Raw genomic sequence first — 14,727 nt, forward strand, 5'->3', positions numbered from 1 at the left:
TGCTTTGCTGGCAGCGCATCTGTCCCCGGTATCCACTGGCCCACATCGACGAATCGAGTATGCGCTGCGTACGTTGGTCCCTCAGCGATCTCCCTCGGGGAGCTAAGGAAGGGCAGGAAGGCATCCTGTCTTTCTACATATGCGATCTATATATGTAGTCACGAGATATTACCAAATTCACGAAGATTGATACGTAAGCTCCAGAGCGCAGCCGCGTTTCGGTTTTCATTCAACCTGCCAACGAATATCACGTGTTTACTTACAATGTAGAAAAAACTGGCACAGTGGCAGCTCGAGAGAATCGAGTCGTCTCTTCGCAGTAGTGACAAGCAGACGAGAAAGTCGTTACGCTTTGATAGGGCATACACAAAGAAAAATAGAGTGATTTTTTTTCAGAGCTTTGCGCCCGCCACGACGGTTCGACGAAGTCACCACGAGCAGCGGGCTAGACAGTGGTGAGGCAGACGACTCTGCCGTAGCTGTGCAGGGGCTCTCTCTTGGTGTACACCAGGCGCCAGGGCTTCAGTTCGCGGGTGCTCAACTTGTCGAGGATGGGCCGCGTGGCAGTGGAGCGCAGGTAGAACGCGGCCACCACGTCCACTTCGTCATCGTGACTGCACGATGCCAGCAGGCTGTAAGTAATGACTCGGCTGTCTCGACGTCGTCGGCGAAGAGCCAGCGCAGCACCACGCGACCCTCCCTGTCGCGCTGCATGCCGCCGTAGCCACAAACGTTTCGTTCGTTGTGCGTCGCCACGCGAACGTCGAGTCCGACTTCCTGCAAGGTCGAGGCCAAGTAGCGCTTGCGGCTGAAGCCGAACACGTGCTTGTCGTACGAGGCGAGAGCATCGAAATACTTCTTCTTGTACTCGAGCACCAGGACGGTCCGTTTGAAGGCGGAACGCGAAAACCGAGCCGGCCCACACAGGATGCCCGTCGCTGGGTTTGACGGGAACTTGTAGATCTCGTGCAGCTCCCGACATGCGGGCTCGGGCAGCACGGTGAACAGGTTCTTGCCGCTAGTGACGTGCAGCATCTGGTTCCACAGCAGACAACCGATGTGCTCGAACGCGTACGTCTCGAGGACGTGGCAGAAGCCGCTGAAGGCGACCTCATCGTCGAACATGAGGACGCTTGCAGCGCCGCAGATGCCACCTGTAACGAGCGGGCGCGATCACTAACGCGCACCTGTACCATAAGCGCGCGCAGGTTTCTACATTATAGAAGGAACCAAGTTTCGCCCACCCCCCTCCTATCGTTCTAGTCCGAAATAAAACAAGCTTCCCAATGAATGAGAGAGTAAATATGAAGCCATGACGTGCTTCTCACAACGGCCTTCCTTTGGTCCCTGGCATAGGCGTGCGCACAGGGGGGCAGGGGGGGGGGGCGGCCACTCCCCCTAATCGCCGAAGAGGGGGGCCGCAAAATCTGCCCCGTACATTGACCCTTCTAGTCACCTAAGAGGGGGGGGGGGCGCAAAATCTGCCCCATACATTGACTTAGTAGGGTGGGGGGGGGGGCGCTGCCATGAACCTTTTCCCCTCCTGATGGGGAACCCTGCGCACGCCTATGGCCCCTGGCTTCCCGGGGTAAAAGTGTGAAGTAAACAGTTCGCTGTCATTATCGACAAAAACCTGCATAACCAAAACCCTACACTTCAAGCAATGACCAGGCAGGTTAGATTGAGTGAAGGCATTGGGTTGACTTGACGCTCCCTTAAGTGACTAGCGCCCCCCCCCCCTCCCTTTGCGCACGCCTATACATTCTATATACGCATGGTCAGGCGAACAAAAAAGAATGCAGCAAGATGGCAAGTTGGGCCAGTTGGATTACGTTCATAATTGAAAATTTTGTTGAAGCGCACTAAAAAACAGACGGACAGAAGAGACTGACAAGGACAGCGCTTGCTCTCACAACTGAAGGTTTATTGATCAGAAAAAGGTATTTAAAGCGGTTACATGGCTCATCGCGCATGTGCAACAGAACAGGGTGCAACAGAAACCACTCGTATCGGTATTACATAATTAGTGCGCTTCGTATCGGTATTACACATTTAGTGCGCTTCAACAAAATTTTCAATTATGAAAAAAGAATGCGCCAAGTGCGCTTATAAGAAACGTATAATTATGACGTCAACAGCTGTACATCGGAAAGTAGAAAGCTACTTGTCCGTTACAGTTGTGTTAATTTCGAGGGATGTTTCCTCGACGGTTCATAAAACACCGAGACCAGGAGCAAGCTACAGCTAGTGCTGCTCGGTGAAGGGGTGTATGCTGCTACGATATTCTAAAAAAAAAAAAAACAGATATGTGCGACTCTTTTCGGTGAGTTCTGACTTGCCACGTATATGACTCTCTTTAAGGAGACACGTTAACTCTCTTGTGGATTACACCACTCTCCGAAGAGAGTATAATACTCTCCAAAGAGAGTTGACGTCTCTCTTTAAAGAGAGTAATATAGGTGGCAAGCCAAAACTCTAAAAAAGAGTCAAATGACTTTTTTCTTAGAGTGTTCTATTGCTACTATTACTACTACTACTACTACTACTACTACTACTACTACTACTACTACCACTACTACTACTACTACTACTACTACTACTACTACTACTACTACTACTACTACTACTACTAATTAGTATAGTAATACTAATATTAGCAATAAAATAGCGTTGAGTGCACAACGACTACGATGACCATCGAGTACCAATACAATGGTGATTGGTTGGCTCAAGGTGCGCACCAATAGATTATTTATACGCTCGTCTGAATGTCGAGGAACGAGCAAGCGACAATTAATGCCCACCGTATGTATATACTGGAAAGGGTAGAATGCAAAGTGTGCTGGAGTCGATCTAGAATTATTGTATATATATTGGCACACAGTCGTGGCCACCGGGTTTTTTAGGAAAATGCAGCATGCGATGAGGCGTATTTCTGGGGTGCGCTGCATAGTGGCCGTTTAATGAGACGTTAAGATCGTCTGACAATTTCAACCAGCTAGCGTGCGCTTCAAGAAAACAGCTTTGTTTTTGTTCTAAGGACGAGTACATGTTTATGGACGATGTTAAGCAAGGTGTCCGGAGAGGCTCATCGACTTCACTTTCTATTTTCTTAGCCACGTGGCCAGAACAGAGCGGTGTTGCAACTGTCTTGAGTGTCGTTTGATATTGAATTACACACACACATATATATATATATATATATATATATATATATATATATATATATATATATATATATATATATATATATATATATATATATATATATGTATATATATATATACATAGTAATATCTGGGGTTTAACGTCTCAAAACCACGATATGATTATCAGAGACGCCGCAGTGGAGGGCTCCGGAAATTTTGACCACCTGGGTTTCTTTAACGTGCACCTAAATCTAAGTACACGGGCCTCAAACGTTTTCGCCTCCATCGAATAGATATACAGTGCACGCTTACCTCGTAAGGTGTCGACGGCGACGAAGAAGGTGCTTGGGCAAAGCGTGTGCCTCGTGACGATAGCAGCGGGCAGGATGTACTTGGATTCTGGTTCCTTCCAAGGCAGATACATGATTTCTCTGACGTCGTCACCGGTGGCAATTCTCAGCTTGATGACGTCACCCACGTCAGGAGGAACGGGGGCAAAATACATGGGCTTTTCGTGCAGGCCAAAGCAGATGAATGACTCAAACGATTTCTCCGGAGAAGTGTACTTCTTGCAGCACACGCACTCGCTCCAATCGATGTCAGCGGCGCTATTCAAGCTCTCCGCGGAGGCCTGCTTCACCCAAGGCCGCTGATTTTCTTTTGTTGCAATCGCTGTAGCAGTTGCGTCTGTCCTTTCAGGTTCTCTAACGGTTCCTTCGCTTGAGGGGAAAGACGACGAACGTGTTCGTTCGTGGCTCTCGGCCGAAGTTCCAGTCACGGTCGGTTTATCTGTTTCTATCAAATTCGGCGCTGAGTAAGCTCCGTCTATAACAACTTCTAATGTGGCGTACCCCGGGTCCTCCTCTCTAGGGGCTTGTGTGGCCAAGTACGCTCCATTACTCTCTCCTATTTCAATATGCTCTCCATGCTGTGGTGTCTCTTCTCTAGACGCTTGTGCCGTCAAGAGTGCTCCATTCCCAGCACCGATAGCGAAAGGCGCTTCATGCCTCTCGTTACGTGGTGTCTCTTCTCTAGAGGCTTGTGCTGCCAAGTGTTCTCCGTTCCCCGCTCCTATTTCGACGGGTGCTCCATGCCTCGCGTTAAGTGGTGTCGGCGCGGGCGCAGCAATCGCTCCAGTCGACGCTTCCGCATTTGCCAATGAACCCAGCGAACTCGTCCGCGAAACGGTTGCGTTCGCAAATTTAAGTGGCTCTTTGCCCCAGAGTTCTTTGTGATTCTTTATTACGCCCCCATCGAGCATAGTTTGCACAATATAGCCTTCGACAGAAGGTGCACTATGCACCGAAGTCGACGAGGCAGTCTTCCCAACGTTCACACCTGGGCTGCTCTCGTAAAATTTCGCCTTCTGCGAAGCGCTAAGTACGCCCTCGTTGCTCTTATATAATTGATTGCCCAACACGCGCCTCGCAACTGCCTCTGCGTAGGCGTTCCTTATGGCAGTTAAGCTCGCAGTAGGTGACACAGTGATCGGTGCCAGTTCGTTCAGCCTCGTGCCTGAGGACGACACCCGCATAGTAGGTGTCGTGATGTGGTCGAAAATTTCGCTGACCAGCACTTGCTCTTCCGCCATTACCATGTCGGTTTGATTTTCTTGGCTTATATCTGGCGGTGACACTTCGACGAGGTAAGTTAGAGCTCCGGGTTCAAGTTTCCGAATGACACATCTGGCACCGCGACCGCCCAGTGATGAGAACGAGAAGCGACGTTCCGTATGGGAACTGCTCGCCATCTGAGTGTCGCTCTTCCGTTGAGCGCCTAACAAAGAGCGGTGATAATCTTCGACGTACTGGTCCCCCAGCCTTTGTGTAGTCGCCGTCTGGTAATACACCGGTATTTGCTGTTGTCCAATGTTGGGCGGGAAACCTGGAGCTTGAGCGCTTGCGAAGTCTTCTTTCTCACGCGCGAGACCACGTTTGTGGATGTCGGATCCACTGACGTGTTGCTGGATCATTTCTTCGATCAACTCTGCGATCGAACTCTGCGATCGAAGCTGAGGCATGGCTTTCTCTTTCTCCTGCTGTACCTTCATGTCGGCAAGACGGCGTTCCTGTTCTCTGCGTGATGCGAGCTCATTTGCAGAAGTGTCAGATGAACTCGAACGTAGTTTCCTCGAAGCGTCCTCTGTCGAAGGCGAGCAGGGAAACTCCTTAAACCGTTTAAAGGATTTAGTAACTTCTTCGCGCTTCGCCGATAATTCGCGCTTCGCCGCTTCTTCGATAGCTGCCGCTATAAGGCGCCTCACCGCATTTTCGGACGACTGCTTTTTCGCGAAAACTTTGTCCCGTGTTTCAACACCCTCGACTTGCGCCGCCGTCAAAGAAGCCCTTTCGGGCATTTGAAGCACTTCTTTAACTTGCACAGCAGCTGCACTTTCTTCTCTACCCTTCGCAACAGGCACTTTGCAGCGGCGTCTTTCTTCTCGAACAATATCAAATGATTTTACGGGATGGAGCCCTTTGCCTTGAGCCTCTTTCTGTTCGGCATATTCACCTTTCCGTTGCTCGTGTTCTTCCGCAATTACATGTTTCTTTTCTTGCGTATGTGTTCTAACAGCGTAGGCGTAGTCTCCAACCACCGGCTTCGCCTCTTCGTGAGCGTCCACAGAACGCGATGCGCCTGCGTCGACTGGCTCTTCTGGCTCTGGCTCCGGTGTTCGTTTCTCAGCGCTCTCGTAAAATTCTTCAAGAACACCCGCATACCCTTCTTGGTCAATGTCCGGAACACGTTGTTCAATTGTCGCACGCTGCTCAGTTGCCGTTGGCTCCGGTGTTCGTTTCTCCGCACATTCATAATATTCTTCAAGTACACCCGCGTACCCTTCCTGGTCAATGAGTGGAACACTTTGTTCGTTTATTACAAGCACATCAGTTACCTCTGGCTCCTGAGTTTGTTTCTCAGACGGCAGCTCAGTTACTTTTGGCTGTGGTCCTTGTTTCTCAGCAGGCAGCTCAATCACCTTTGGCTGTGATGTCGGTTTCTCAGCAGGCAGCTCAATCACCTTTGGCTGTGATGTCGGTTTCTCAGCAGGCAGCTCAGTCACCTTTGGCAGTGGCGTTTCTTTCTCAGCCGGCAGCTTAGCCACCTTTGACAGTTGTGTTTGTTTCTCAGCGGGTAGCTCAGTTACCTTTGGCAGTGCTGTTTGCTTCTCAGCAGGCAGTTCAGTCGACTTTAGCTCCGGTGTTTTCTTCTGAGTAGGCAGCTCAGTCACCTTTAACCTCGGTGTTTGTTTTTCAGCAGGCAGCTCAGTTACCTCTAGCTCCTGTATTTGTTTCTCAGCAGGCAGCTCAGTCACCTTTAACTCCGGTATTCGTTTCTCAGCAGGTAGCTCAGTCACCTTTAGCTCCGGTGTATGTTTCTCAGCAGGCACCTCAGTCACCTTTAGCTCCGGTATTTGTTTCTCAGCAGGCAGCTCAGTCACCTTTAGCTCCGGTGTTTGTTTCTCAGTAGGCAGCTCCGTTAACTTTGGCAGGGGTGTCCCCTTTGACTCGGATGATTGTGTCTCAGCAGGCAGCTCAGTTACCTTTAGCTCCGGTATTTGTTTCTCAGCAGGCAGCTCTGTCACCTTAAGCTCCGGTGTTTCTTTCTCAGCAGGCAGCTCAGTTAAATTTGGCAGTGGTGTCCCCTTTGACTCCGGTGTTTGTTTCTCAGCAGGCAGCTCAGTCACCTTTAGCTCCGGTATTTGTTTCTCAGCAGGCAGCTCAGAAACCTTTAATTTCGGTGTTTGTTTCTCAGCAGGCAGCTCAGTTACCTTTGGCAGTGGTGCCCCCTTTGAGTCCGGTATTTGTTTCTCAGCCGGCAGCTCAGTCACCTTTAGCTCCGGTGTTTTTTTCTGAGTAGGCAGCTCAGTCGCCTCTAGCCTCGGTGTTTGTTTTTCAGCAGGCAACTCAGTCACTGTTTGCTCCGGTGTTTGTTTTTCAGCAGGCAACTCAGTTACCTTTAGCTCCGGTGTTTGTTTCTCAGCAGGCAGCTGAGTTACCTCTAGCTCCTGTATTTCTTTCTCAGCAGGCAGCTCAGTTACCATTAGCTCCGGTATTTGTTTCTCAGCAGGAAGCTCAGTCACATTCAGCTGCTTTTTGTGTTTCTCGGCAGGCAGCTCAGTCACCTTTAGCTCCGGAGTATGTTTCTCAGCAGGCAGCTCAGTCACCTTCAACTCCGGTATTTGTTTCTCAGCAGGTAGCTCAGTTACCATTACCTCCGGTGTTTGTTTCTCAGCAGGAAGCTCAGTCACCTTTAGCTCCGGTGTATGTTTGTCAGTAGGCAGCGCAGTCACCTTTAGCTCCAGTGTATGTTTGTCAGTAGGCAGCTCAGTTACCTTTGTAAGTAGTGTCCCCTTTGACTCAGGTGTTTGTTTCTCGGTAGGCAGCTCAGTCATCTTTAGCTCCGGTATTTGTTTCTCAGGAGGCAGCTCAGTCACCGTTAGCTCCGGTGTTTGTTTTTCAGCAGGCAACTCAGTTACCTTTAGCCTCGGTGTTTGTTTCTCAGCAGGCAGCTGAGTTACCTCTAGCTCCTGTATTTCTTTCTCAGCAGGCAGCTCAGTTACCATTAGCTCCGGTATTTGTTTCTCAGCAGGAAGCTCAGTCACGTTCAGCTGCTTTTTGTGTTTCTCGGCAGGCAGCTCAGTCACCTTTAGCTCCGGTGTATGTTTCTCAGCAGGCAGCTCAGTCATCATCAACTCCGGTATTTGTTTCTCAGCAGGTAGCTCAGTTACCATTACCTCCGGTGTTTGTTTCTCAGCAGGAAGCTCAGTCACCTTTAGCTCCGGTGTATGTTTGTCAGTAGGCAGCTCGGTCACCTTTAGCTCCGGTGTATGTTTGTCAGTAGGCAGCTCAGTCAACTTTAGCTTCGGTGTTTGTTTTTCAGCGGGTAGCTCAGTTACTTCTGGCAGTGGTGTTTCCTTTGACTCGGATTTTTGTTTCTCAGCAGGCAGCTCAGTCACCTTTAACTCCGGTATTTGTTTCTCAGCAGGAAGCTCAGTAACCTTTAGCTCCGGTGTTTGTTTCTCAGCAGGAAGCTCAGTCACCTTTAGCTCCGGTATTTGTTTCTCAGCAGGCAGCTCTGTCACCTTAAGCTCCGGTGTTTCTTTCTCAGCAGGTAGCTCAGTTACTTTTGGCAGTGGTGTTTCCTTTGACAAGGATTTTTGTTTCTCAGCAGGTAGCTCAGTCACCTTTAGGCCCGGTACTTGTTTCTCAGCAGGCAGCTCAGTCGCCTTTAGCTCCGGTGTTTGTTTCTCAGCAGGCAGCTCAGTTACCTTTAGCTCCGGTGCATGTTTGTCAGTACGCAGCTCAGTCACCTTTAGCTTCGGCGTTTGTTCCTCAGCAGGCAGCTCAGTTACATTTGGCAGTGATGTTCCCTTTGACTCGGATGTTTGTTTCTCAGCAGGTAGCTCAGTCACCTTTAGCTCCGGTACTTGTTTCTCAGCAGGCAGCTCAGTCACCTTTATCTCCGGTGCTTGTTTCTCAGCAGGCAGCTCAGTCACCTTTAGCCTCGGTGTCTGTTTCTCAGCAGGCAGGTTAGTTACCGTTAGCTCCGGTACTTGTTTCTCAGCAGGAAGCTCAGTCACGTCTAGCTGCTTTTTGTGTTTCTCAGCAGGCAGCTCAGTCACCTTTAGCTCCGGTGTATGTTTCTCAGCAGGCAGCTCAGTCGCCTTTGATTCCGGTGTTTGTTTCTCAGCAGGCAGCTCAGTTACCTTTGGCTCCAGTGTTTCTTTCTCAGCAGGAAGCTCAGCCACCTTTGGCTGTGGCGTTTGTTTCTCAACAGGCAGGTCAGTCCCATTTAGCCTCGGTATTTGTTTCTCAGCAGGAACCTCAGGCAGCTCAGTCACCGGTAGTTCCGCTCTATGTTTCTCAGCAGGCAGCTCAGTCACCTTTAGCTCCGCTATTTGTTTCTCAGCAGGCAGCTCAGTTACCTTTGGCAGTGGTGACCCCTTTGTCTCGGATGTTTGTTTCTCAGGAGGCAGCTCTGTCACCTTTAGCTCCGGTATTTGTTTCTCAGCGGGCAGCTCACTTACCTTTAGCTCTGGTATTTGTTTCTCAGCAGGAAGCTCGGTCACCTTTAGCTCCGGTATTTGTTTCTCAGCCGGCAGCTCAGTCACATTTAGCGTCGGTATTTGTTTCTCAGCAGGAACCTCACTCCCTTTTAGTTCCGGTCTATGTTTCTCAGCAGGCAGCTCAGTCACCTTTAGCTCCGCTATTTGTTTCTCAGCAGGCAGCTCAGTTACCTTGGGTAGTGGTGTCCCCTCTGACTCGGATGTTTGTTTCTCAGGAGGCAGCTCTGTCACTTTTAGCTCCGGTATTTGTTTCTCAGCGGGTAGCTCAGTCGCCTTCAGCTCCGGTATTTGTTTCTCAGCAGGAAGCTCGGTCACCTTTAGCTCCGGTAATTGTTTCTCAGCCGGCAGCTCAGTTACCTTTGGCAGTGGTGTCCCCTCTGACTCGGATGTTTGTTTCTCAGGAGGCAGCTCTGTCACCTTTAGCGCCGCTATTTGTTTCTCAGCAGGCAGCTGAGTTACCTTTGGCAGTGGTGTCCCCTCTGACTCGGATGTTTGTTTCTCAGGAGGCAGCTCTGTCACTTTTAGCTCCGGTATTTGTTTCTCAGCGGGCAACTCAGTTACCTTTAGCTCCGGTATTTGTTTCTCAGCAGGAAGCTCGGTCACCTTTAGCTCCGGTATTTGTTTCTCAGCCGACAGCTCAGTCACATTTAGCTGCGGTGTTTGTTTCTCAGCAGGAATCTCAGTCACCTTTGGATGTGGTGTTTGTTTCAAAGAAGGGAGCTCGGTTACCTTTGGATCCAGTGTTTCTTTCTCCGCAAGTAGCTCAGTAACTTCTGCCTCCGGCGTTTGTTTCTCAGCAGGCAGCTCAATCACCTTCAGCTCCGGTATTTGTTTCTGAGCAGGCAGCTCAGCCATCTTTGTCTCTGGTGTTTGTTTTAAAGCAGGAAGCTCAGTAACTTTTGGCTCAAGTGTTACTTTCTCAGGAGGCAGCTCAGTTACCTTTGACTGCAGTGTTTGTTTCTCTGCAGGCAGCTCAGTCACCTTTGGCTCCAGTGTTTCTTTCTCTGCAGGCAGCTCAGTCACCTTTGGCTCCAGTGTTTCTTTCTCTGCTCTGGCACACCTAATTGTGGTCGCAGACCGCTGAGACACCTCTGTTGTGTACCTTTCATGCTCTTGAGTCAGGTCGTCTTCGCTGCGTCGCATAAGGAGCTCTTCTTCATAGGTCTCGTACCTTAGCTGGCCAAGAGACTCGATTCCTTTAGATGATCGTACCGCGAGTACGTCGTCAGGCAGGGGTGCGTAGTGGTAGTGAGAGCTAGCTTCGATCTTCTTTTCCACTTCATGAACTATCTGTGCCAGGATGTACTCATCAGGCGTGTACTTTAGGAGGCTGCTATCCATGTGGGGCTGCCTCTTTATCGTCACGATGACTTCCTCTTCTTGTTCGCCGACGTATTTAATAGGACCTAGTTGGGACTCTGTAAGCGACTCGCTTGCTCGCGCCGGTGTGGCGCCTTCTTGCATCGAGAATTCGTATATTCTCCTACTGGACGTCTCTTCGTACCCACTCTCCTGGTCTTCGACATGACTCGCCGATTCAGTCATATCTCTGTTATCGGAAAACTCTAGCTGGATTCGCCTGTGGCTTGTTTGAATGACTTCGGAAGGCTCTTCAAAAAGGGCAGCAGCTTCTCCCAGTCTAGTGCTACGGTTCCCCATAATGTCAAAGCTGGGCCAATTCAATGCGTCATTTTGATTGTTGGCTTTGGAAAGAGATCGCTCATTCTCGCTTGAATGAATCTCTTCCGATGATGCTTTAGGAGTTGATCCAATCTGTGAAAGCTCCGGAAGCGGCGTGAGCGCAACGGCTGTTGGACTTTCGGGTTTTTCTTCAACTTCATTCTCTTTATGCGTGCTTGTATCTTCCGCACTCAAGACTTGATGGGTTAGAGGTGGTAGTTCAGTTACTGAAGGAAGTGCAACAGCGGCTTGTGTGGGTTCGCTGCTTGCCGTCCCTTGAAACGTCTGGTATTCAGATTTGATGCCGCGTGACGGGAGCTGGCTGCGTTGCGTGGTGTCAACTGTTTGGTAGTTAGATCCTTCGACTCGCTCAAAGAGCCGTTGATGAACAGGTTCATTGGTCTTCCATCGCGTGTTCACTTTTTTGGTCATGGTCAGGTGTGCTCCTGTGGAAAGCGAATAACTATTCGAATCTGTTTCTGCAGGTTTTTGCTCAATAAGATCTCGAACAGTAGAAGACTTAAATGTTTCATCCTTTGCATCAGAAGAAGCCAGCGCTTTAGGACGTTTAGTTGAAAGAAAGGTTTGATGCGCTGATTCCTGAATAATTGAATTCGAGGATCTTCTTTCTGGAGCACACGACGCAAGATGCGTAGGTTCATAAACATTTGTCTTCGAAGGCATTTTCTTTTCCAAAATAGCAGACATCGAGGGACCAGAGCTGTCGCGCACGTCACGCATAGCGGGTGCTGTTGATTTGTCAAAAATGACTTGATGAAGTTTAGCGTGGTTGGTGGAAGTAGATGTCGCGCTGCTGAAACCCGTTGTTACTGCTGCTCTAACTGGTTTGTCTGAAGAGGTTTGGCGTACGGGCTCTAGCGTAATCGTTCCTGAAGATGTTTTCTTCGGAGCAGTACTTGTACATAACCTGGGCCCTTCACTCGAATCCAACAGATTCAATGCTGGCTGGTCTAGAAGCCTGGGCTGAGAAGCATCTTGGTTCGAGGCATCACTCAAAGCTTTGCCCCTGGCATCGGCCACTCTTGACGCAGCAGTCACGTTCTTCGAAGGAAAGTCGGCGCGGTCCGTTGATTCTTGAAATAATGATTTTGACGCACTTTCCGAAGTTGAACTCGGTGTTACTGAAGAAGCAGACAACGTCTCGCCTTTGGCGGAATACAGTGCTGACGTATCTAAAGTCCTGTCCGATGTCAGGCTGGTTTGGAATAACGGCTGTTGGTTCACCGGCGCTGGGAAGTCTTCTTTTCCAAGGGATGCTGGAATGAGCATGGGAGCTGGAGAAGGCTTTGTCGACGTATCGAGAGCGTTGTCCGAAAATAAACTGCTTCGATGTGCCGACTGCTGTACAAGTGATTTAGAAGTTCCCTTTTGAAGAAGGCTCGGTGTTACTGAAGAAGCAGCCAACGTCTCGCCTTTGGCGGAATGCAATGTTGACGTATCTAAATTCCTGCCCGATGTCAGGCTGGTCTGGAATAACGGCTGTTGGTTCATCGGCTCTGGGAAGTCTTCTCTTCCAAGGGATGCTGGAATGAGCATGGGAGCTGGAGAAGACTTTGTCGATGTATCGAGAGCGTTGTCCGAAAATAAACTGCTTCGATGTGCCGACTGCTGTAAAAGTGACTTAGAAGTTCCCTTTTGAAGAAGACGCGGAGTCATGAGGCTAGTCTTCTCGCTTGAACCTGGTATCGTTGTCGCTGTTGCGCCACTAGAGAAATTTGTGTTATCGAAATCGTGTTTACTAGAGAAAGCCCGCATTCCGCTCTCGATGGCTGTTGTCGCTGAAGCGTCAGGTCTCATTTCTGAAGAAGCGGTTCTCTTAGCTGTTTCCTGAACATTCAGCCTCGAGAACACCGTTTGCTGAGACCAAGCTGGACTTCGAGTAGAAGTATTAGCCGTCGTGAGAGTGAGTTGCTCTTTTTGGTGTTCTCTCGCAGGCTGCACAACGGTCCTAACCTCAAGCACAGCTGCACTTTGGGGGGAAATTTCTTGAATGGCCGTGGTGGTGCCAGTAAGCAGCTGGCTCCGAACCTTCGTGCTCTCGGTGGTAGTTCTCGTAGCAGAGCCCGACGAGGGCAGCCTCGACACTCCTGACAAGTCCTCGCGAGACGATGCGACCGCTTCGTGCTCTCGTCTTTGGACCGCACTGTCAGCAGCCGACGTCACGCCCAACCCAATGGACGAGGTCCTACTTTTTTCGAACAAAGGTCCGCATCGTTTCGATGATTCGAGCTCGGTTTTGGACGCCGACGTCAGTGTTCCCTTGCTACCGGTGTTTTCGAGGGTGCTCGAAGTTCTCTCGGCAGAAGCCGCTGTGCGAGAATCGTGCGCCTGCCTTGAGCTGTGTACCTCGTTGAGCATACTCCTTGGAAACGGTGAAATGGCGGCGATCGACGAGGAAGACTGCCGTTGCGATTCGCGCTTCGGTTCGCTCGAGCCGTGCAAGCTCATTGACCTCGTGGGCGAGTCGACTCTCCCCTCTCTGGATGACGTACCGTGGGCGTCGACTTCCACGAGATCCTGCAGGGTTCCACTGTCCTCTCGGTCGCTGGGGGACCGAGAGAATGACCTGCGGGTGAGCCGCACCTGCGAGCCGCTCCGGCGACGAGTCCTCTTCAAGGAGCTGTCGTCTAGCTGCCGCTCAAGGTATAGGCCGCTGCCCTCTCCGCTTCGAGCCCTGCCCCGGAGCCTCTGATCACGAGAGGCACGAGACCCGAACACGGACTCCATTGCGCTGCTGACGGGCGTTATCTGTATGGATATGGGAGCGTCCAGGGTATGCCCGGACGTCCTGTGCCCAGCGATTCTTGTCTCGGACAGGTGCGCCGTCCCGTGAATGACCGAGTCGCTTCGCGACAGCATTCGCAGATGAGCCTGCTCGGTAGCGCTCAGAGCTCTCCCGTGGCCTGCGAAACGGAAATGCGACGACGAAGAGCAAATGGGAATAAGCGCAATACTGTAGATTATTTATTCACTACTTCTTTTCGGTAGACAAATTGTATGTATATTATTACATATTTGTAAATGGCCCCACTTCTAGCCTTAAGGAGTCATACAGTGTTTGCACGTGTTTTGCATTTACTTACTTATAGAAATAAACTTAAGACTTGAATAACGCACTCAACACTCGTGTTTGTGTGTCCCTGATGTATTGCTCCCTCAAGTCATTATGAAACCAAATAGTATGACACTGGGTTTTTCTATTCTCTAGAATAGGCATTTACTTTCTCTGATAGGTAATCTAGCTCCAAAAACCGAAACAATAACGTCCTATTGGGAACTGTGAAAGAGCGCCGTTTACAATTTTTTCTTCTTTCCCGGCTTAATTTCTTAGCATAAGGAGTTGCCGAGCCTCAAATATTCATTTATTTGCAAGGTGGCTTCTTGCGTTAAATGATACAGAGACTTCGAACGGTAACGCCAAGTTTGAAAGGTTGAAGCATTGCGTAAATAAACTTAATTTTAAATGGACGAACTGAGGACCGACCTTCTGTGTTACGAACTTCGGTTTTGACGTACAGGTGTACGGAGTTCGCTAGAATGAATCTTTGTTTCATTCCTCTCAGATGGAGCGTGGCGATTAGTTAGTAATAAATGTAAAAACTCTCAGGAATTTTTCCACCAAGAATTAAATGACCGGAAACGCCCTTTCTTTTCACTTCGGTAACATCGAGAAGGAAAACAGGACAGAGTGATGGTAGCTACGAAGGAAACGATTTGAAATACAAAAAAAATTCAAGAGCCATTCCATTCTGTAAAAGTGGATGACCAGTGAAGCTGTGTAGCATACGGCACAAAGGTGACACTGAATTT

At 49.7% G+C, this 14,727-nt stretch overlaps 2 protein-coding genes across 2 annotated transcripts; both read right to left on the reverse strand.

The window, feature by feature from the left end:
• Positions 1-413: 413 nt before the first annotated feature.
• On the reverse strand, positions 414-4,746 carry LOC119385167 (uncharacterized). Its single transcript, XM_037652689.2, has 2 exons — positions 3,462-4,746; positions 414-1,154 (listed from the first exon to the last, which is right to left on the reverse strand). The coding sequence occupies exons 1-2, from the start codon at positions 4,744-4,746 to the stop codon at positions 538-540; spliced, it is 1,902 nt and encodes a 633-aa protein (XP_037508617.2). The 3' UTR covers positions 414-537.
• Positions 4,747-5,254: 508 nt separating this feature from the next.
• LOC119386088 (titin) lies at positions 5,255-11,370 on the reverse strand. The gene is made up of 2 exons (XM_037653436.2): positions 5,870-11,370; positions 5,255-5,291 (listed from the first exon to the last, which is right to left on the reverse strand). Exons 1-2 carry the CDS (start codon positions 11,326-11,328, stop codon positions 5,255-5,257), a joined length of 5,496 nt encoding a protein of 1,831 aa, XP_037509364.1. The 5' UTR covers positions 11,329-11,370.
• Positions 11,371-14,727: the final 3,357 nt, after the last annotated feature.

This window comes from Rhipicephalus sanguineus, chromosome 3 (assembly GCF_013339695.2).
Source record: "Rhipicephalus sanguineus isolate Rsan-2018 chromosome 3, BIME_Rsan_1.4, whole genome shotgun sequence".
In the NCBI taxonomy this organism is placed as follows: domain Eukaryota; kingdom Metazoa; phylum Arthropoda; class Arachnida; order Ixodida; family Ixodidae; genus Rhipicephalus; species Rhipicephalus sanguineus.